Raw genomic sequence first — 21,247 nt, 5'->3', positions numbered from 1 at the left:
ACTTGTGATTCCTCATCTGGGATTTGTCCAGGTTTAGGGTCTATGGACACCAGAGAGATGGTTTTGTATGGTCAGGAGGAGATGAAGGAGGAGCTTTTTGCTGTTTGCAACTACCAAACAGGAGGGTACAGACAGGACAGAGCCAGATTTGAGAACAACCACAGGACAAAATTCAGCAGCATCATGGGAAATGAGATATAAAAGGGGAAATAAAAGACATATCTTCAGCACTTCAGCATGAGCATGTTCTAATAGTATTATCCAGAGGGCTCCATGCACAGAGGTACTCAGAGCTGGGGTAGACAAACCTCCAGGCAACCTGGTTTAACCAAAAAGTCCCACTTTGAACAGAGGGTTGGAGCAGACTTCTCCACAGGCTGCTTCCAACATGAATGATCCCACAAACTGATATTCTGAGAATAAAGTGGCACTGACACCTGCAGGATGGTTGCCCTGGCTGTGCACCTTCATTTGGGGATAACGAGCTGCACTTTGGCTTGCTGGAGCCGTTGTCAGGGAGGTTGCCAGGGAGGCTGACATCAGATATCCCTTCCCTATAGATTATCATGCACAGCAGCACCATCAGTTCCTAATCTGCAAACGAGATGGGAGGGCAACCAGAGGAAGCCCTGGAGGGTGTTTTGCGTCAGTGGCCTGGGTTGCCTAGCACCGCTGGGACCACGGAGAAGGGGCACCAGATTTTTTACCCCTGCGTGTCCTATCTGGGAGCCAAACATCGCTGAGGACATAGCAGAGGAGCAGCAGAGGAGATGGCAGCTGAGGCAGGGGAGCTCAAGCTGCCCTTCATCCACGATGACCAGCTCACCCGGTGCATGCGTCTGAGAGCTCAAAGCCTGCAGCAGAAAAATGCCAAGCCCCAGGATGGTGAGAAGCTGCTGCGTCCCAATGAGCACATCTACAGGGTGGATTTCATTCAGCAGCACAACCTGCGCTTCCTCCGCTGGGACATTCAATTGGAGAGCTCTGGGAAGGTGATGGTGACTGGAACCTCCCAGCACTGGACTCCTGACCTTACCCACCTTATGAACCGGCAGCTGCTGGAACCAGTGGGCATCTTCTGGAAGAAACCAGGGGCCAAGGAGGTGGAATACAATGAGGCAGATGCTCAAGAATTTGGGGAGCGGCTGGTGGAGTTAGCCAAGATCCGCAAGGTGATGTATTTCCTCCTTGCTTTCACCGATGGCCTTGAACCTGCTCAGCTGAAAGGTTCCATCATTTTTAAAGCCTGATTTCCTCCATCTCTGTCCTTCTTGCTCAGCTATGCTTTGTCTTCATTTTTCTTTCTTTTGTTCAGTTCTTGGTTGTTTCTATGTGGTTCTTCATTGATGGGTGGCATAACAGAATGGTGGAGAGTATCTTGGCACTTCTGGAGTTCTTCACCCCTGAAAAACATTCCCTAAACATGCTTTCCTCAATCTGAATGAAGGGGAAGAGGGAGGACGAGCCATGGATGCTTGCTGCTTTATTTGCCTAGAGTATAATTCTGCTTGCTTGTGAGTTCAGGGATTCACCAAGCCTGGCTAGCAACAGTTTTGCTGGATTGGAAATGTTTGGCTGCTCTTACCCTTCCAACCATGGCACCTGGATACAAAATGCCCGATGGAAAAACAAATTGCTATGCTGCAAACGGGAGAGGCATCCTGGAGGGTTTCCATCAAGTTTCCATCCCAGCCATCCAAAAGGGGAGGCTTGTTTGAGATGGATCCTTGCAAGGATGCTAAGTGCTTGCAACTTACAGTGACTCCTGTGTGACTGTGACTGCTCCATGTCTCTGAAGACCAGACCTATGGAAGCTCACCTTACCATGAAGCTGAAGGACCTTCAGACGTGTTGTATTCAGCATTCATACAAACCCACTGGACAAAAAATAGAAGGGTGGACCTTCCTTTTCCTGACTTTCACTGTTTAATACTGGGGGTCATTGTGGGGAGGTGTGCTCAGACATGTTGCCTTCCTCTTGCTGCATGTATTTTTGATACTGAGATGGGTTGAAGCAGGCATGCATGTATGTGCAGAGCCAGCAGCTTGGAGCAGGCTGTATGTCTGAGCCAGCTGCTAGTCCCTTGCAGCAAAACCAATCTCTGCATGATTATGGCTTTAAAACACCTTCATGGCCAAATTGGATGGGGCATTGAACAACCTGGTCTAATGGAAGGTTTCTCTTTCCATGGCAGGGTGGTTGGAACTAGGTGATCTCTAAGGTCCTTTCCAACCCAAACCATTCTTTGATTCTGTGATCTATAGAGAGTACCTTGCAGGCCACGTCCAGGATGTTTTGTTCCTGTCTCATCCATTGACTGGGGATAAAGTGCTGACTTTGGACATCCTCTTTTCTTCCACCCAAAGGTATTTTAGTGACACTTCTTGAGAGTCACGGGTGGAAATGTCCTTTGAAAAAGTATTTTTATGATTGGTTTGCACTTGCTCCCAAATGGGGCTGAGCATTAAGGTATGAACTGAGGTTTTCCTGAGGTGTATAAGGAGACAGCAGTGGTAGGAAAGCCAGGATGAAATGGCACAATTCCCATCCAGCTTTTTCTCCACATCCCATGGAGATGCTGGACACCATGCCCTCTCTAGCCCAATCACAGTGTATAAAATGATATACACAAGTTGTATTAGAGAAAGGGGAAAAGTCAAACAGGAGATGGAGAGAAGTTGGGAGCTTTGAGTCTTGCTTGCAGCCAAAGTTCAGCAACCACATATGGCCATGCCGTGTTCACTGCATGGACATTGCTTATATCCGAAGATATGCTGTATTCAATGAAGAGAAATAAAAGGGGACCCATCCCTGGTTGACTATAGTATGGACCTATGGTGGATCAAACCCAGTTCTAGGGTCCCAAAATGGTCTCTTTTCCAATAGAAGAACCCTCTTTATACATCCCAGATCAAAGTTCCTGAGTGCAAACCAGATTAGACCCCATAACAGGAGTCACTGCCAACTTCCAAAAAGGTTTTTGCTTGCCAGGTCTCATAGTATGTAATTGCTACAATGCTGTTTGCTCAGTTAGAGTTCATGCAGTGGGTACTTTGCTTGGTATTGATGTGCCACAGTAAATAAAAACCTTATCAGCTGGTTTCCCCTTAAGGACCAAGGATATGCATATTTTCATGATTCCCTATCTGGTAGCTGCCCCAGTCCTGTATGCAGTAAGGCAGAACCCACCAATTTTCAAGTCATTGCTGGTATTTTTGATAATCTCTTCTCTGTAAAAAAAAAGAAAACAAAAGACCTAAAAAAGAACATTTACCACCTTCTCTCTCAGTGTGAAAGGCTAAATGGAACATTTAGGGTTTGGTTTGGTTTGGTTTGGTTTGGTTTGGTTTGGTTTGGTTTGGTTTGGTTTGGTTTGGTTTGGTTTGGTTTGGTTTGGTTTGGTTTGGAGGGGTGTGAAGCTGGGCAGGGGAGAAATTGATGGAGGAATTGATGCTCATGTGGATCTCACCTTTTAATCAGAGCTGGGACTGGGAGATGAATGGGGCACTCTGATTCCTCTCTCCCACAGGGCAGATGATCCAATTTATGCCAACCACTGAAAATCTCCCTACAAAGTTTTCAGCCCTGTAAAGGTTTTCAGATACACTACTCCATCCCATCTCCTGGGGAAGTTCAGTCCTGGTTCGTTCAGCAGATTGGCACAGTGGGTTCCCCTCCTCCCCATCCTCAGCTGGCAAGTTCCCAGTAGAATCAGCACCCACCCATCCCTCCTTCAAGTCAGGGATGTTTCTTCAGAATCATAGGTGCATTTTCTGTTAATCTGCCTCTCTGGAGTAAGAAAAACTGCATCAGGTTAGGGAAATGCCATTTTCACTGCCTTAATGCAACCAAGCTAAGTCCGGGACTGAGCAGGATCCCAGGATGAGTGGTTAAGGTCATGCTCTCTAGTAACCACTGAGGAGAGCTGAGATATCTGAAGAGGGCTCCTGGGGGTGGTTTGGAGCTGTGGATCTCGTTTATATGACTATCTCCTGCTTAATCCTTTAGGGAATATGCAGTGTTAGGCCACAGGTGGAGTTGCACTGTGTGCCTTGAAGTGTGGATGTCCTGAGACCAGTATCCCAATAGGCACCTGGAGCTGCCACCTCTCTCCTGTTGTGCCAGTGGATGTAGGAGATGGCTGCTCTCTGGCCCAGGGACATCACTGTCCCACTGTCCTTCTTACACCCTTCTCATGCACACTGGATCTAGGTGCCCTCAGAAATTCACCATAGAATCGTGGAATCATTAAGGTTGAAAGAGACCTCTGAGGTCATCTAGTCCAACTATCCACTTACCACCAATATTGCACCATGTTCCTGTGTACCACATCTACATGGTTCTTGAACACCTCCAGGTATGGTGACGCAACTACCTCCCTGTGCAGCCTGTGCTAGTGCTTGGTCATTCATTTGGAGATGTTTTTCCTAACATCCAACCTGAATCTTCCCTCTGGTACAACACAAGGCCATTACTGCTTGTCCCATTGCTGTTACGTAGGAGTAGAGGCTGACACCCACCTCACTGCAGACTCAGTGAGGTTACAGACAGTTGTAGAAGGCAGTAAGGTCACCCCTGAGCCTCTTCTTCTCCAGACTGAACAATCCCTCAGCTGTTCCCCATAAGATGTTTAAGGTGCTCCAGACCCTATACAGCTCTGTTGCCCTTCTCTGGACCTCGATAGAGGGGCCCAGAACTGAACATAGCACTTGAGACGGAGCCATGCCAGAGTTGAGTACAGGGGGACAGTCGGCTCAAGCTCCTGCTGGCTGCACTTTTGCTGATACAAGCCAGGATGCTGTTGGCCTTCTTGGCCATCTAGGCTCACTGCTGGCTCATCGTCAGCCAAGAATGGAGAGTTCATGAAGGGTTCTATGAGAAGAGGAGCTTCACGCTTGAACTCATGCCTCAGTGCTTGCCACGTTGAGCAAAGGCTCTGGAGGTCATAGAATCATAGGATATCCTGAGCTGGATATATGCAAGGATCATCAAGTGCTTCACACAGCACCACTCAAAATCCAGACTATGTCTGAGGGCGATGTCCAAACACTTCTTGAACTCCAGCAGCTCAAGTGTATGCTCACTGCCCTTTGTAAGCTTATCCATGCCCACTGCCCTCTGGGGAAGAACCTTTTCTGAGAAGAGATCAGACTCCTCACCCCTTGAGTCACTGCTGGAACACAATCTGTTAGTAGATTCTGCTTTATGTGTGAAGGCCAGCCACAGATCCTGGTGCCTTCAACAGCTGAGGATAATTTTGGTGCCATACCCAGAGGACGGGATAGTAGAGAATGGTGGGGGATCAGTACCTCCTGCCACCATTAGTGGTAGTGCTAGATCTCAAAACCAGCCAGCTGGAAGCTGAGTAGCTGTCTCTAATCAATACCTTAGTCATTTCTAAGCTCACATTAATAGTGAGTTGATTAGCACAATGGTCCTCTATGACAATTCATTATCACGAGTGCCAGTCAGGAGGGAATCGATGGGGACTGATGGTCTGACCTTCCCTGGCAGTTACCCAGAGGGAGTCTGGGACATCTTTCATTAGCACTCCTGGAAAACACCAAACCCTCCCAAAGTGGCTCTTCTCATGGCTCTGTCTGTTCTGCTTCTATTGATCCAGACAACTCAAAGAGTGCCATTGAGCTCACAGAGCTGAAGGCAGCATTAATATTTCAACTGTCTTTCATTCCAAGGAACAATAAAAGCCCTGGGCTGGAACAGGGAGTGTTACAGCTTTGTGGTGGCAGTCATAAGAAAGCACAAAGTTCCAGCAGGGGGAAAAGGGCCAAAGACTCATACAGGGGTCTCACTATGACCTGGGGCTTCCCGAAGACCTCCTTTCCATGCAATATAGCTGTGTCTTGTCCTGTCCCATCCCAATACTTACTGTTTGTCTCTTCAGGACAGGCAATGAATCATTAAGTTTGGGAAAGACCTCCAAGATCCCCAAGTCCAGCCATCAACCCATCCCCACCATGCCCACTGACCACATCCCTCAGTGCCTTATCTTCACAGTTTTGAACTCCTCCAGGGACAGCGATTCCACCACCACTCTGGGCAGCCTCTCCCAGTGCATTACCACTCTTTCAGAGAAGAAATTTCTCCTAATATCCAACCTGAACCTGGTGCAACTTAAAGCCATTACCTCTTGTCCTATCAGGTGAACTGAAACATGCCGTGCTACTAATTTTTCCCATGGGCACACTGGAGCATCTCCTCTCTTAGGTCACAACATTTAGGAAGCAGTTAAATATCTGATGGTGCCCACAAGCATGGAGGGTACAAATTGTTTTTACTGTTTTAATTACCCATCCCTTTTTGCCATGTCCCGCTGAGATTGTTAATGGCTGTGACTCCAAACCTGCGCTGCCTCAGCTTCCTAACTTCTCTAAAGTTTCTTTCACTTCAGACTCATTTTTTTCTTCTTCCCTTCCTGTACTTGCTGGATGACCATGGCAGGTCTTTGTAGGGGTTAAAAGGGACCCCGTGGGGAGGGGGATCTCACTTTTTTCTAATTTATCAGAGCAGATATGCCCAGAGTGGTGGTCCCCATTCATTACCACTCTGTATACAAATACAGCATTCACACCAGTCCTGTCACACAAGGGCCAAGGAAAAGGATTTAAAAAGGGATCCCAGCAGTACTCTTCTGACATAAAAATTCACAGAAATTCAGTCATAAGAATGGCCATCAGTGAGAATGTGCTTGTCAAGAAGCATTTTGATAATGCCCTCATAATATATAATAACTTTTGGTTAGACCTGATGTGCTCAAGTTATTAGACTTGATGAACTCCATAGATCCCTTTTAAGTGGTCTATTTGATTCTGTTCTAAAACTTTGATCCTAAGAACAGCCATCCTTGGTCATATCAAGGACCCTTCTGTTCCAATAGCCTCTCTACAACAGTAGATGACAGCAGATTTTCTGGGAAGAATTATGAAAATGAGGTCAAGGAAGGCATAGTAGAAACAGAGCTGTGAAAGATCTTTAGAGACATCCTCCAATGAAGTATAAAGTCTGAGCTATTTCAGGAGATGCAAATCTAGTCTATCTTGGAAGAGGCAAGCCCAGAATATGTTGTGAATGGGCTATAATGAGCAAATCCACTTCCCTCAGGTTCTTCCTCATCATTGATGTCATCTGCATGAGTTCTGATGTAAGAATTAACCCTAGGAAAAAAGGGGCATAACCTGAGTGCATGTCTCCTTTCTGTCTCCTCCTTGTGTTGAACTCAGGTCATCCCAGACTGGAAGGAGCAGGAGTGGAATGCCGAGAAGCCTGAGAGCTATGCAGGGATCTTCCACTTCCAATTCTGGCGTTTCGGTCAGTGGCTGGATGTGGTAATAGATGACCGCCTGCCCACGCTCCACAACCAGCTCATCTACTGCCATTCCAACTCCAAGAATGAGTTCTGGTGTGCCTTGGTGGAGAAGGCTTATGCCAAGTAGGTACTTGGGCAGATGCAGAGCAAACGAGGACCTGCACACTCCAATTTTCATCTCTGTTCATTCAGCAGTTGGCTTATACCAGTGGAAAATAATTGTAGTAAAAAAATGCTGCAGGCTCCACAGGTGTCTGGTGCCATGTAGGAGCTGGCAATGGTTATTTCTGAATTTGGCTTAAAGAACTATCAGAGGTAGCACTGCATCAGGGAGGCAACATGAATCTGCTCCTATATGAGCTGAGGTCTTTCTTTCCTTCTTGAGGATGCAACAGTTTTATAGGTCAGAAGTAGATCTAAGGTTATTGGGGGCATATTTGTGGTCAGGGTCTCCACACCAAACATCATCCTTTTTCTCTTCTGTGTACTCAAGAACTGGAACTTCCATCTGGAGGGTGCTTTAGCCTCAGATATTTTAGTCAAAACAATGGATTTCTTAGGGGGGGAGTAAGATGTATCTTGGATACACAGGAATTGGAAGAAAAAGCCTTCACTTTCCTCAGTTTACCCTCAAAACAACATATCCTTCAAGCCCACTTTGATTTAAATAATACCTATTTCAGGGATTACAGGAGTTCTGGAAACAGCACAGATCTGATTTTGTCGCCCTCTTTTTGCTGTCCAATCCCACTGAAATACTGCCTACAAAATGTCTGTTCTCTGTTCCATCTCAAGAAGTGTCTGAGAGCTCTTAAAATGTCAGTGCTACTGTGCCAACCCTGTCACTCTCTTTTAGATTGTCAGGATGTTATGAGGCCCTGGATGGAGGCAACACAGCTGATGCTCTGGTAGACTTTACCGGTGGGGTCTCTGAACCTATTGACTTGACTGAAGGGGACTACACCACTGATGAAGCCAAACGAAACCTCCTCTTTGAGCGTGTGTTGAAAGTGCACAACCGTGGAGGCCTCATCAGCTGCTCCATCAAAGTAAGCAACGTTGCCTGCATGATTGTGGTTTCATGGGATTAGGCATTTTAGGATGTTGTTTATCCAAGCCTGTTGGAGGCATCTAAATTAGATCAAGTAAACTGTGGCCAAGGGTTCGTGCATAGATGTCAAAGGAACTTGCACAGGGATGTGGTTTAGTGGGCATGGTAGTATTGGGTTGATGGTTTATTACTTTTATTACTCTTTATTACTCATTGCTATGTCCAAGAGCTCAGTTTCATCCTCCTGGCCTTTCAATACTATCAAAGCATTCACTTCCAGGAAAAAAACAAAAACCATTTTCATGTCTGTAAGTGAACATCTTCATGAACACTGGGTTTCAAATCTTCCTTTATAACCAATAGGATAAACATTATTGCTTAAGGAAGACATCATGGGAGCTCAGAGACCTCACACAACTGGTGAAGACTAGACTGAATCTAGTACTGAATACAATGTCAGATACTCCAAATAAAGCAGCTTTCTCTGTCCCTGAGCCTCTTTGTGTCCTCCTGCATAGGCTACATCAGCAGCAGACATGGAGGCCCGCCTGGCCTGTGGGCTGGTGAAGGGCCATGCATATGCTGTGACTGATGTGCGGAAGGTCCGCCTGGGCCATGGCCTGCTGTCTTTCTTCAAGTCAGAGAAGCTGGACATGATCCGCATGCGCAACCCATGGGGTGAACGAGAGTGGAACGGCCCTTGGAGTGATACGTGAGTATGCTAATAATAAGCAATAGCACTTTTTTTTGGTGGAAAATGTTGGACTAGAGCAAGCGCTGAGGTTATATCTACACCCATTTGGTAACATATAAGCAGTTGTGGAATGTTGCTTCAACCAGTGTCCTAAACCTACTGTTTCATTTGGGTAGATGTATTTTTTGTCCTGGGTTCCCAGAAGGACACAGCAGGAGAGTGTCTGAGCTTGCAGTCGTCATTGAGGTTCTGGTGGATGTTGTGGTGAAATCAGATGCATTTCACTCTTGTAAAGGGTAGTTGTAGCTCACCCCTTTACCCCCAGTCTTGTTTTAGCCAAAATAATACTTAAAAGAGTCAGTGTATACCACTGCCATGATGTCTGCAGATGGGATGGAATAGGACAGGATGGGATAAGATGAGATGGGAAGGAGAGGGATGGGATGGGATGGGATGGGATGGGATGGGATGGAAATCCAAGGGCTGGTGCCTCCTTGCCCTCACAGTAATGATTCCGCACTCCTCCCACAGCTCTGAAGAGTGGCAAAAAGTGAGCAAAAGTGAAAGAGAGAAGATGGGGATGACAGTAGAAGACGATGGTGAATTCTGGTGAGTCCTTCCTCAGGCTGCCACCATGGACAGTGTTCACAGTCCTTCCATCCTCTGAAACATCTGAGTCATTACCATTCAACTGGCTAACCAGAGCAAATGGCCTTTCAAGCTATAGGATTTTCAGTGGCATCTCCCTCTTTTGCCCATTGGGCATTAGCTTTGGCTGGTCATGACCATAGGATTGCAAGCTGCTCAGTATCACACTGGTTCCAGAGCATTTCACTAGGGCACTAGAAACCTGTTAGAAGTGTGTTGAGCATAACCAACTCACTAGGTACTGATAACAGTACCACACATACCCATACATGCAGGAGGAGCAATTGCTTTGCTACTGTCACTCCAACACATACAACTGTTTTGTTTGAACAAATGAACTATTTGCTGTGTGTGTGGAGAAAGGTGTCTCCACCTCTTCTGTTGGTATCAGAGGCTACCCACAGTCTCTAAGAGGTGGCTATCCATCTCCCTGCACTATGCTGCTCAGGAAAACAAAGCAGCATAACCCAGCTCTGTCCTTTCTGACTTAGGATGACCTTTGAAGACTTCTGTAGATACTTCACAGACATCATCAAGTGCCGTCTCATCAACACATCCTACCTCAGCATCCATAAGACCTGGGAGGAGGCAGTGCTACATGGGGCATGGACCAGGAGTGATGATCCCTTGAAGAACCGCAGTGGAGGCTGCATTAACCACAAGGATACCTTTTTGCAGAATCCACAAGTGAGTCACGTAGCAGAGGACATTCAGAAGCCTTCAGATTTGCTTCCAAGGATTCAAATCTCCTACAGGGACTTAAAAGGACAAAAAGGTCACCAGAGCTCTGTGCTCATATTTTTAATGTGCTCATGACCTTTATTGGACTGAGACCCCTGGGAAGAACACAACCAGCGTCCAGCCCAACTCTTTTAACCTTACCCTTCCTAATAGGGAAACTGCATCCAAGTGTCTGATGTGGAGCACCTTGGCACAAGCAAACATCCAAACATCAAATTGTGCCACAGGGAAGTGGTAATAGCTGGTGCCAGTCAAGGCCAGGAAACATTTCCAACTACTTAGATGCCTGAGTGATCCAATTATATTTAGTTTCCTCAAACCTTGGCACTGTTAAATGTACTAGGATAGATGTAGTCTATAGGGCCATTTCCTTCTAGCCTTTCTGGGCTTTCAGAGAAGGCCCTGATTGGGTTTGGTTTTCCTCTTGAAACAAGCTCCTCTGTCTTACTCTCAACTAAGATTCTCAGTAACATGGGACAAATCCTTTTAAGTCCTTCATCTAATAAGCAGGTGAAGGGTGGTCCATCCCATTGTAGGAGCTGTCATCAAGGGTGTAGAGAGCTGTTTCGTGCTCCCTGCTCTGTGTTAGCCTCGCTGTTAGGTCTTTGTGAATTAGTCCTCTATAGGAGGACTTGTGACAGACTGCAAGGGGTGAAATGGTCTGGTACAAGCATCTAGACTCCTTGGATTCTGCAGAACAGTTCAAAGATGGATTTACCCCCATTCATGCCCAGTGCTTCTGTCTTCCTCACCTTTCTGTGTTTGCTTCCAGTATGTATTTGATGTGAAGAAGGCAGAAGATGAAGTGCTGATCTCCATCCAGCAGAAGCCAAAAAGGACCAGTCGCAAAGAGGGCAAAGGAGAGAACTTAGCCATAGGCTTTGATATCCATAAGGTAAACTGTGGGTCCTGCATGCTAGTCTGCATGCCCTCAGTAAATTCCCCTAATCTGGTAACTGATACGTTTCCTCAGTGCTGTCCTGATGACTTTCCCTCTGTGCTCTCTCCCCAGGTGGAGCTGAACAGGAACTACAGGATGCACACCCTGCAGCAGAAGGTGGCCAGCTCCATTTACATCAACTCCCGCAGCGTCTTCCTGAGGACGGACCTGAAGGAAGGCCGCTATGTCATCATCCCCACCACTTTTGACCCTGGTCTTGTAGGCGAGTTTCTTCTCAGGATTTTCACAGATGTGCCTTCAGATTGCCGGTAAGGAACAAGAGCAGTAATGGAGAGGAACTGCCTTTTTGGAGAGTGCTTTCTGTTTTATTTTACGTGGTAGCCCTGACTGGAATTGGCCATAGCCTTGTCCAGTGCTGGTGTTTGGCTTCCTTTCAAAGGTGGCCAAGTGACAAAGACACGTGGAGAAGTTCCCACTGTGCTTCTAAGCATGACATGGGAGAGCATCTCAACCCTATGGTGAGAAGGAGATCAGAGTGGGGAGCAGAGTCTGCCTGTGGATGGTACATAGGCTTCCCATCCCGATAGAGAAAACTTATTGGCCTGCCCATCGGGTAAGGCTGGGCATATCCCAAATATTACACATTTCTCCCCAATAGAGAGCTGACACTGGATGAGCCACCACACACCTGCTGGAGTGGGATGTGTGGGTACCCTCAAGTGGTGTCACAGATCCACGTCCTCGCTGCAGCTGGCCTCAAGAATCAGGACTCCCAAGGAGGTAATGGCCTTTCTCTGCCCATGGTGGGAGACTGGGACTTGGTTGTTTCAGGGGGAGAAGAGAGACGTGGTTTCATGAAGTGAGGACTTGCTGTGAATTCTTATGTCCTCAGATAGTTTTTCAATGGAAGCACCTGGTTCAAGCACTAGAGGAGGAGAAAGTCCATGGAAAATCTTTCTGTGCACGTGAGCCACTGTTAATTTTAAGCTATCAGCAGGGATTCTTGGGAGATCCTCCCAGAACCTCCTCAGAGCTCTTGGCAGAGATCCTGCACTGTTCCAGGCTTTTCTCTTTAAGTACGAGCAACTGTAACATTTAGGAATCATATTCAAAAAGTCAAGTTTTAGTAGTGAGGACAGATAAGCAATGGTCGATGTTTTGGGGGTAGTCTTCATTTTATTTTATCACCTACCACAAAGGGAGTCTTCCTATTGTGTCCAGTGCACAGGGTGAGAGTTTTGCTCTAAGTAGGTTGTTTTTTTCCTTAGGTTACTTAAAATACTCAATGTGCCTGTAGCAATGCAGCAGTGTAGTCACAAAAACATGACCTTTTCTTCCATGTGGATTCTGGAGCCATAAAATATGGTTTTCAGCAAGATCTCCCTGGGAATGGCTTTTCCCAGCTGTGTTCCAGCTGTTCAGCTCCCACCACCACCAGACTGATTATTCAGTGGTTTCCAGTGCAATGGGTATCCCTTGCATCTCCCAGCCTAGTTCCTCCACACCACTTCAGAAACAGTGATTTACAAACTGGAATTTGGCTCCTGCTCTGGAATATGAAGATTTTATGAGACATCCCAAAAGAAGAGGCTGGTTTGGAAAAATGTGAAATGAAGCAGCTGTGTTTTGCTGGGGAACTGGATCCTTGCACACAACAAGCTGGTGAGGAGGTGGTCTGGCAAACAAAAAAGTGGTCTTAAATCCTGGCCCTGTTCATTTCTCCTCATTCCCATGTTCCCCTTGGACAAAAAAGACACGCTTGGTCTGTTTCTGTCATAGCCACTGAAGTCCATGGCTGGAAAACACATCTGACAATTAAATTTCCAGAGCAGTATCTCATTCTCTACTGAAACTCCCAGAACCTGCACTTGTTTCATAAGTGAAAAGTGGTGTCTAATGAGGAACTCTTTGTCCTAGAAGCTCAGGTACCATCCAGCTATGAGCTAATAGTCTTTGGACTTGATAACTGACCTCTCCATCTTTTTGGCCTGTTCATTCCCATAATTATCTTCTTCTAGCTGGGATATTGTTATAACCTTTCCTTTCTACTGACCTTCTGGCTTCCCACTCACCAGCTTTGCCTGCTTCAGTCTCTGAATCCCACTCATTTCACCTCTTTGCCCCTCAGTGCCCCATCTTTCTCTTCTCTTTCTACTACAGATGATCCTTTTCTTTTGTGACATTTCGATCTTTTCCCTGAAATCTTGCTCACAGCAAATACTTTAATCACCATCTTCACCTTTTAAAAGTATTTTTAGATATATTTCCATTCTGAGGTTCACTGTTCTGCCACTAGTTCCTGACTAAACATTCCCAGTTCCCAGACCCTTTATGGATCTCCCAGCTTAGCATAACTTGGCACTTAATTTTGGCTCGGCTTTGTGCTCTCATCACCTTGATAGCCCAACATTTTTCTTAACCCAGTGTTAGCCCTTATACTTAAAATCTCTTCAGCATTTGAGTCTCACTCAGTCTAAGAGAAATATAAGAGTGCCAGAGTTTTATGAGTAGAGGTGGAGAGCATATTCTCATGCTGAGCTAGTTGGTTCTGACCTTAAAGTAAAACCAAGCCTAGTTCTGGAATATATGAGTCCAGTGGAAGCAAGTGTGTTTTTGCAGGCTCCTTCTGTTCTTGGTGTTTCCTTCCCTGAAACAAGCTCTGTGAGCCCAGCTCTCTTCTCCGTGGCTTTATTTTCTCCTACTTTCAGTAAATCTTGTAAGGGAGAGGTGAGCACATCACTGCCTTCCAAGCCCAAAGGCAAGGAGAATTTAGGGTGATGAAGGAGGGCTTAAATAGAATATGTGGTCAAGGAAGAGGTGGCCATTTCATAGCAGTCCATCACCAGCTCCTTTCTGGGTACCATGTCACCTAACAGAGTAAGTCCCAGCCCATCAGCAGAACTTCCTGGACATCATCTGGGGTGTGATGCACTTCTTGGCAGATAGTCATCTCTTCTGGTGGGGTTTGGAGGAAAACTGCTGCATGCAGCCCCTGGGAAAGGGGTCTGAGAAATTACAGGAGATACAAAATAAGGATCATGTACTTTTTATCTCCCCAGGAGCTGACCCATATGTGATAATAAAGTGTGAAGGTCAAAAGGTTCGTTCTGCAGTGAAGAAAGACACAGTGTCACCAGAGTTTGATGTGAAAGGCCTCTTCTACCGCAAGAAGCCAGGAAAACCCATCATTGTTCAGGTATCAATGATCTGGGGGCCCGAGGTGAGGCTGCACCAGGCAAATCAAAGTGGGAGAGATTGGTCGGATCCCTTAAGGATCTACCCTTGTTTTATTTCTTCAGATCTGGAACCATAACTTGATAAGCGACGAGTTCTTGGGTCAAGTGACACTGAAGGGAGATCCCAGTGACCAGCAGTCTGTGCACACACTGCACCTCCAGGACAGAGGGAACAGAAAATCAAATGATCTGCCTGGAACCATTGCTGTGAGGGTGCTCAGCAGTAACATCCTCACCAATGTCTGAGTATTCAAGGACTCTCCTCTAGTGCCACATATGTATATATATGCATATATACATACACACACACACATATATATATATACACACACAGCCTATCTACCACCTGCAAGTGTAGGAGAACTATGCATGCATTCCACTCAAAGGAGCCAATCTCGTGTTTTCCATGTTAAAAAATGGTGCCTTGTTGGGGAACCACAACAGTCCTTCTACTGGCATCCTCTGCAGCCCCATCACCACCATGCACCCCATGGGATTGCTGCTGGTAGGCTGTGTGTCCTGACAGCCAAAGCACGATGCCCAGGTGCTGTTTGTTTACACGGGGCTGGCACACACGTGTCAACATGCACACGTGTGGTCACCATGGTCCCACCAGCTGCTTCGATGTGTCTTCAGTGTGTCTGCTTGGTTTTAGAGTAGTGCGTGAGGAGTCTTCTGCCCATGAACTGCCATTTAGTCGCTTATCCAAGGAGGCACATCAGCAAAGCAGAAGCGGAAAAAGAAACTGGGGCTCTTGGGGTGTTTTATTGATATGCACACAGTGACTGGATGGGAAATGCATTAGGGCAGTCACACAGTCCCAAATCCACAGGGTCAGCAAGACTAGTGGCTCCATCACTGCAAGGACCTGCTGTCTCATTCCAAATCCTGTTCAGCCCCACACTGTCCTGAGTCACAGAATCACAGAATGGCTGAGGTTGGAATGGACCTCCAGGTCCATCTGTTCCAACCCTGTCCCAGCAGAAACACCCAGAGCAAGGTTCCAACCAACCACATCCAGGTGGCTTTTGGAGGTCTTCAAGGAGGAGATCTCACAACCTGTTCAAGAAGCTTGTGTGAGGGCTTCATCAGCCACGTGGCACAGAAGTGCTTCCTGGTGTTCAGCTGCATATTCTGAAGGATGCAGAGATGCCAACAGCTGTGGTTGGACAACTGTTCTGCAGGGCCATGTTTTTGAGTTGGTCTGGTCTCAATTCCTGCCTGTGCCTCTCAAACTGCCATCGTGCCTGCTGTCTGCATTGCTTTTTTGCAGTCCCCATCCCTAGAGCCTGAATTCCATATTATGCTGAGTTGTAACCCCATACCTGAGTTATCAGCTGGGTATACTTGCTGCGTATATTCAATGATGGGGTAAGAGAAGAACAGTTCCTCTGAAGGCCAGAGCATTAGATCTCATGCATGAGGAGCATCAATTCCCATGGATGAGGAGCTTTGCTGAATGGACATCACCTTCACTGCTGCATACAGATTTCTGATGCATCATTTTCAGTGCCTGTCTTTCCCAAATTCCTTTTAAAAGCTATGGGATTTTAGGTCATGTTAAAGGAGGGGAGCACTGCTCCTAGTACAGCTTGAAAATGCCGGAAACACTGAATTCATTCTAATATTCATCTGCCACCTCCAATTTCCAGTTTATTGATGAGTTGCATGGAGCTAAAGCCAGTCCCACAAGCACAGCCCAAACACATCTTGGTACAAAGGTACAAAGCACAGTCCTGCAGTGTGTAAACCCATGCTCGTTTGCTGTAATCCTGAGTTTCTCTTCCTTATTCCACTGGGTGGCAGAATCTGGCTTCATATAAGCCGTACCAGCGGATCCTTTTCAGTCACTTCTTTGCTTGGGGAATAGAGCACACATAATACAATGCTTCCTGTAAAGAACTTTGCTTTTTAATTCAGACGAGGGTCTGAATTAAATCACTCCGACATCACCCAGTCCAACTGTCCACCTAGCACCAGTATTTCCCCACTAAGCTATTTCCCTAAGGACAGCTTCACCCATTTTTGCAGGCTGTTCTTCCCTCCTCTTCTTCAGTTGTTAAGCCGTTGTGGGTCAGCATCGGACTTTTGTCCAAATTCCTTGTTTTCTTAGGTCTTATTTTCCAGGGCTTAGCAGCAGGTAGCGGCCCACAAGATGCTCTTTCTGGGTCCCACCTATTCCTGTTGTGCAGAACCATCTTCCAAATCCTGTTGCCATCACTTGTACCCTAATGAGAGTGGCACTTTGCAGAATGAGTTCAGATGCTCCTGCTTTGACAAAGGGATGTTTTGAGCCCAAAGTTGAAGCAAACTCTTGATTCTGCTCAGCACGATTCAGAGTTAACTTGGTTTAGATCCTGGTTTTGGGCATAGGACTCGTCAATGAAGATAAGCGGGAGAAGGACTGTAGGACCAAAAGTTGTGATCTAGGTCTTAGGAGTGATAGGTGAGAGGGACACCTAGAAATGCTTTGGAAGGAGAAGAGCCATTCAGAAGAACACCACAGGAGCATCACAGGCATTTTGCACCATCAGCAGCAGATGGAGGTAGCTGGTATGCTTGCATGAGCCATGTTTTCTCAGGAAATCAGACTACCCATTGCTTCAACAGACCACAGCCATTTGGCCCAGGTGCCCTAACCCACGTCAAACTGTACTGTGATCCCCAAGGAGCAGCACTGAAGCTTGCTGGGGAGCAGCAATGCCCTGATACCCATGGCCAGCCTCCCTCCTTCCTACGGAGAATCAAGCCATAATGCAAGGCAGCTTTCAGTACCTTCTTTAAAATAGCAATCGTCATACCATACCAGGACCAAAATGTCTTAATATTGATAATAATTCTGTTCTTTTAATTTCTTTTTTCTTGCTGAAAACTTAGAGCAGAAGCTTTCTTTCCCCCTCCATTTCCAAGGGATGAAGAAAAATTACCTTTTTGTTTTTAACTTCTTTTCTTTTTTGGGCTTGTTTGTAGAGTGGGTTGAGGAGGATGGTTATTGAAATGCCGCGGTTCATGTCAATGCCTTTTCTTTTTGAATGGAGTAAATGGATGTATTCCACTTTATTTTTGTCTGAGGGGAGGCTAAGCCTGATGAGCACTTTCCATCCCCCTACCCGCCTCCGCACCATAGAATCATGGGATCTTGAAGGTTGGAAAAGACCTCTCAGGTCATCGAGTCCAACCATCAACCCATCCCCACCATGCCCTCTAAACTAAACGGTGTGGGATGTCTCTGATTTATTTTCCATTTCTTGTATTAATCATTGCGTCAATCACACGTAGCCCGTCACTGCACTCCATGAAATCCCCTCGTTTTTAATGTGATCGTGTTAAACCAAGCTATGAGTTGTCTTCGTCCCCGAAGGCACCGATGTGTCACGCTGCACGAGATCGGCGAGCGGTCTGAACTGAAGGCCAACGTTGTACAGATGTAAACCTCCTATAAATAAATTGTGTATATTTTATTCAGACTCCCTGCCTCCATACTGCTGTGTTCTTCTGGAAGGTTTTTGATGGACACAGGTGGCTCTGCAGAACCTTATTTATTCATTGGCTTGGTTCACTGAACTCCATTGAAATTATTTACTCCGTGAGCTTTGAGACAGAGGCAAATGTTCACAGAATCATAGAATGACCTGGGTTGAAAAAGACCACAAAGATCAAGGTTGCAAGGTTGGATGAGCCAAAAATCATCCTGTGTGCTTCCACACCAACACTGGCATTGAGGTTTTGCTGGCACAGTAAGGTTTGAGAGCTAAGGCTGCTTTGCAACTGTGCTCATGGCACTCAAGTGATGTACAACAACATGTGTTGGCAACATGGGTAGGGATGCTGGAATTCGTGTGAGGCTAAAAGCAAATCAGTATGGTGACATTGGGACAGTGCATATGGTTGGAGAGCAGCAATAGGGAATAGAGTGGGCCCTGGTTCCCCAGGGGTCCTGCAGCATCTCCTCATCCCTCCAGAACTGTCATGTTCTGGGGATTTCGACCCACTAATTAATAAAAAGGGCACTTTGGGGCCTTCTTTTGACCTGCAGGAGCACCTTTAAGATGAAATAAACCACCATAGCCACAAGATGGGGCTGGAATGCTAATTTTCCTTAGAGTTGGGTCTTCTGTAACCCCCAGTTTCCCATTTCAGCCCTCACGTAGAGTCCTCCCAGCATGGATCTGAGCCTCCTGCCACTTGAGCAGGCTAAGGATTACCAGTGAGAATGGCTGCAGAGCTAACAGGGCTCTCAGCAAGGGGTTCAGTGGCTGTCCCTCAAAGCAGCTGAGGTGGTGCCATGTCCTTGGCCAGTGTGCTCAGTGTTAAATATGCAGGGATAAGATGGCGATCCATAACAGCGACATCCTGCCAGAAGAGTTTCTATGGGCTTAGAAAGGGATGTGGCGGTCACAACATGACTTACTTCGCCTATGTTCTGAGCCGAATTCCTTGATGCACCTTTGGAGGACAAGGGCTCTCTCATAGTGCTCTATTCCCATGTCATCAGCAAAAATTCAGCCATCCCCAGGAGAACGCTGTTTCAGACATCATCTCGCATATCTTTGGGCATATTTCTATGGATGGAAGAAAGACCTCAAAGGGCACTGCTACCATTTGCAATTAATTTCCAAGCTGGTAGAGCCCTACCTTTGCTAAAGCCCACCCAAACCAAAAACATGCTCCAGGTCTGCTCAGCTTCTCTGCAAAGAGAAGCTTAGAAACACTTTGTGTGCTAATGCTGCAAAACCAAGGTGTAATTTGCAACAATTACGAGATAAAATGCCATACTTCGTACTCAGAAGCTCTGGGGATGTTTCACAGCACAATTAAAAGCAGGAAGGAGAAAAGACATCAGCCCTGATTTAGGCAGGGAGTCAGCAGGTCAGAGTTAAACTCCTAGGCACAACCTCAGCTCTGAGTTTCCTGGCCTTCAGGCATTTCTCTCTGCTGACTTCCCCATCTTCCACATTTACAAGCTCCGGTTTGGGCATTCAAATACAACTTTCAGCATCTAAAAGAGGGCTGTAAGAAAGAAGGGATCTGAAAGAAGATCTGAAGAATCTTCAGCAGGGTCTGTTGGGATAGGAAAAAGGGACATGGTTTCAAACTCAAAGAGGGGAGTTTTAGACTGGATTATAAGAAGGATTTTTTATGATCAAGGTGGTGGGGCACTGGCACAGGTTTCCCATTGAGGTGGTAGTTGTCCCATCCCCAGAGGCACCCAAGGTCAGTCTGGATGAGCTCTGAGCACCTGATGGAGCTGTGGGTGTCCCTGTTTCACTGCAGAGGTGGCCTTTAAAGGATCCTTCCAACTCAAACGAAATCTGTGGTACTATGATTCTGTGATTCCATCAACATCCCAGGGGATCTGGATGAGGTCCCCTCGTTTTGCACATCCATGTTCCCTCAGCATAGTGCTGAGTGGTGTCCCCGGGAACCCCTTTGCCCTAGAAGCAATGAGGACTTGGCTATTGCAGAACTCGTAGAGCTCCATGGGTTCCACCATTTGGGGCAGCCCCAGGGATGCAGGAGCGCTACCGGAGCATGGGGATGCACGGGAGTGCAGTCCTCGCCGTGTCCCCGGGTTGGAGGTGTGTTGTACACGCACAGACACACACACCCACGTACACACACACCAGGGGCTGGCTGTAACCCGGCTCCTCCCCCGCTAAGAAGCTCAGCAGCGGGCAGGGCAGCCGCTGCCCTCTCTCCGTACAGGAGGCAGCGCGGATCCGCTCTGGGCACAGAGTCCTTTTCCCGGCCCCAACCCTGGCCCCAACCCTAGCCCCGACCCCGGCCATGTCCCATTAAGGTAAGGAGAAGGGGAGCGACAGGTTTGCAGCCGGGAAAAAGCCGGCTGGAGGCTGGGGATGCTCGGAAAGGGGAGGAAGGGAGGGGGGCTGCAGTGCGGTGGGTATGGAGAGGGGTCCGCTTCCATCGACCCCGCCCCAAAGCCCGGATAGAACATGGAAAAGGGGTGAGAGAGGTGGGTGTGGGGTTTCCCCACCTGCCAGGAATGGCCGGCAGCTCGGCTCCTGCAGCACGGATTAGTGCCTCGCTCATTTCTTGGCGCTGATTAATTTAACTCGGGTCACCCAGCTCTGAGCTGGGTGAGGTGGGGGCTGTTCCCCTTCTGTGCTGGGGTCTGAAAGATCCCCCTCCTTCCTTCCACGTCCCCTTCATATTCTGAGATACGTTCGGGTGTGCTTAGAGATGGGGAGGGGTCGTTGGGGGGTGTGGTGCTGCCGTACTGTTAGTGGCACAATGATTTCAGGTGTCTCCCAACCCCACTGGTCCTGGGGACACCTCACCCTCTCTTTGCTCTGCTCCAGCTCCAAAGCTTTGTATTTTGCTGCCCAGTTTGGGAATGGGATGTCACACGCAGGGGATGTGCTGCACCAGCTGGGTTTGGTAACAAAGTGAGATCCCTAAGCTTTCCTTGATGCGGCCACAATATCCTAAAAAGGTGCAGCCAGCATCACTTGGCATCTCTAAGAAAACTGGGGTGTACATTGGATGCATCCTGCAGGCAACATGGAGGGAGAGTTTAAAAGGCAGCAGACCTGTGGATCTAAGATGGTCAGTGGCTCAAGTATGGCTGCACAGGGCTCGGAGGTGGTCTCAGCCCCAGATCATCTTATTACTGTTAGTGTGCTTCTC

The 21,247-nt window shown here is 47.2% G+C and overlaps 3 protein-coding genes across 10 annotated transcripts in view; all 3 read left to right on the top strand.

Annotated features, from left to right (window-relative positions):
* The window catches only part of CAPN5 (calpain 5), a 45,787-nt gene extending 27,721 nt beyond the window's left edge, over positions 1 to 18,066 (top strand). Inside the window, exons 4-13 of one of the 2 annotated variants that reach the window (XM_015852495.3) lie at positions 7,243 to 7,451; positions 8,185 to 8,377; positions 8,898 to 9,091; positions 9,605 to 9,682; positions 10,213 to 10,408; positions 11,235 to 11,357; positions 11,475 to 11,671; positions 12,022 to 12,143; positions 14,423 to 14,559; positions 14,663 to 18,066. In XM_015852495.3, the coding sequence (XP_015707981.1) occupies positions 7,243 to 7,451; positions 8,185 to 8,377; positions 8,898 to 9,091; positions 9,605 to 9,682; positions 10,213 to 10,408; positions 11,235 to 11,357; positions 11,475 to 11,671; positions 12,022 to 12,143; positions 14,423 to 14,559; positions 14,663 to 14,845 (1,632 nt within the window). In that variant the 3' untranslated portion in view covers positions 14,846 to 18,066. The remainder of the gene's footprint in view (positions 1 to 7,242; positions 7,452 to 8,184; positions 8,378 to 8,897; positions 9,092 to 9,604; positions 9,683 to 10,212; positions 10,409 to 11,234; positions 11,358 to 11,474; positions 11,672 to 12,021; positions 12,144 to 14,422; positions 14,560 to 14,662) is intronic. The other variant, XM_085510125.1, reaches the window with a different exon arrangement.
* On the top strand, positions 510 to 3,282 carry OMP (olfactory marker protein). The gene has a single exon (XM_015852497.3). The coding sequence runs from the start codon at positions 771 to 773 to the stop codon at positions 1,248 to 1,250; it is 480 nt and encodes a 159-aa protein (XP_015707983.1). The 5' UTR covers positions 510 to 770; the 3' UTR covers positions 1,251 to 3,282.
* A 2,169-nt stretch (positions 18,067 to 20,235) lies between the features above and the next one.
* MYO7A (myosin VIIA) overlaps positions 20,236 to 21,247 on the top strand; it is an 84,240-nt gene continuing 83,228 nt past the window's right edge. For all 7 annotated transcript variants that reach the window (XM_032442283.2, XM_015852499.3, XM_032442284.2 and 4 more), the window contains exon 1: positions 20,236 to 20,399. The gene's annotated coding sequence lies outside the window, so the exon portion shown is untranslated. The remainder of the gene's footprint in view (positions 20,400 to 21,247) is intronic.

Source organism: Coturnix japonica, chromosome 1 (assembly GCF_054131305.1).
Source record: "Coturnix japonica strain WE chromosome 1, WE-NBRP24, whole genome shotgun sequence".
Taxonomy (NCBI): domain Eukaryota; kingdom Metazoa; phylum Chordata; class Aves; order Galliformes; family Phasianidae; genus Coturnix; species Coturnix japonica.
The sequence above is the reverse complement of the archived record's forward strand: the minus strand, read 5'-3'. Positions and strand labels throughout refer to the sequence as shown.

Coding starts and splice junctions, on each gene's coding strand:
- OMP (XM_015852497.3), top strand. CDS start 771: ATGGCAGCTGAGGCAGGGGAGCTCAAGCTGCCCTTCATCCACGATGAC.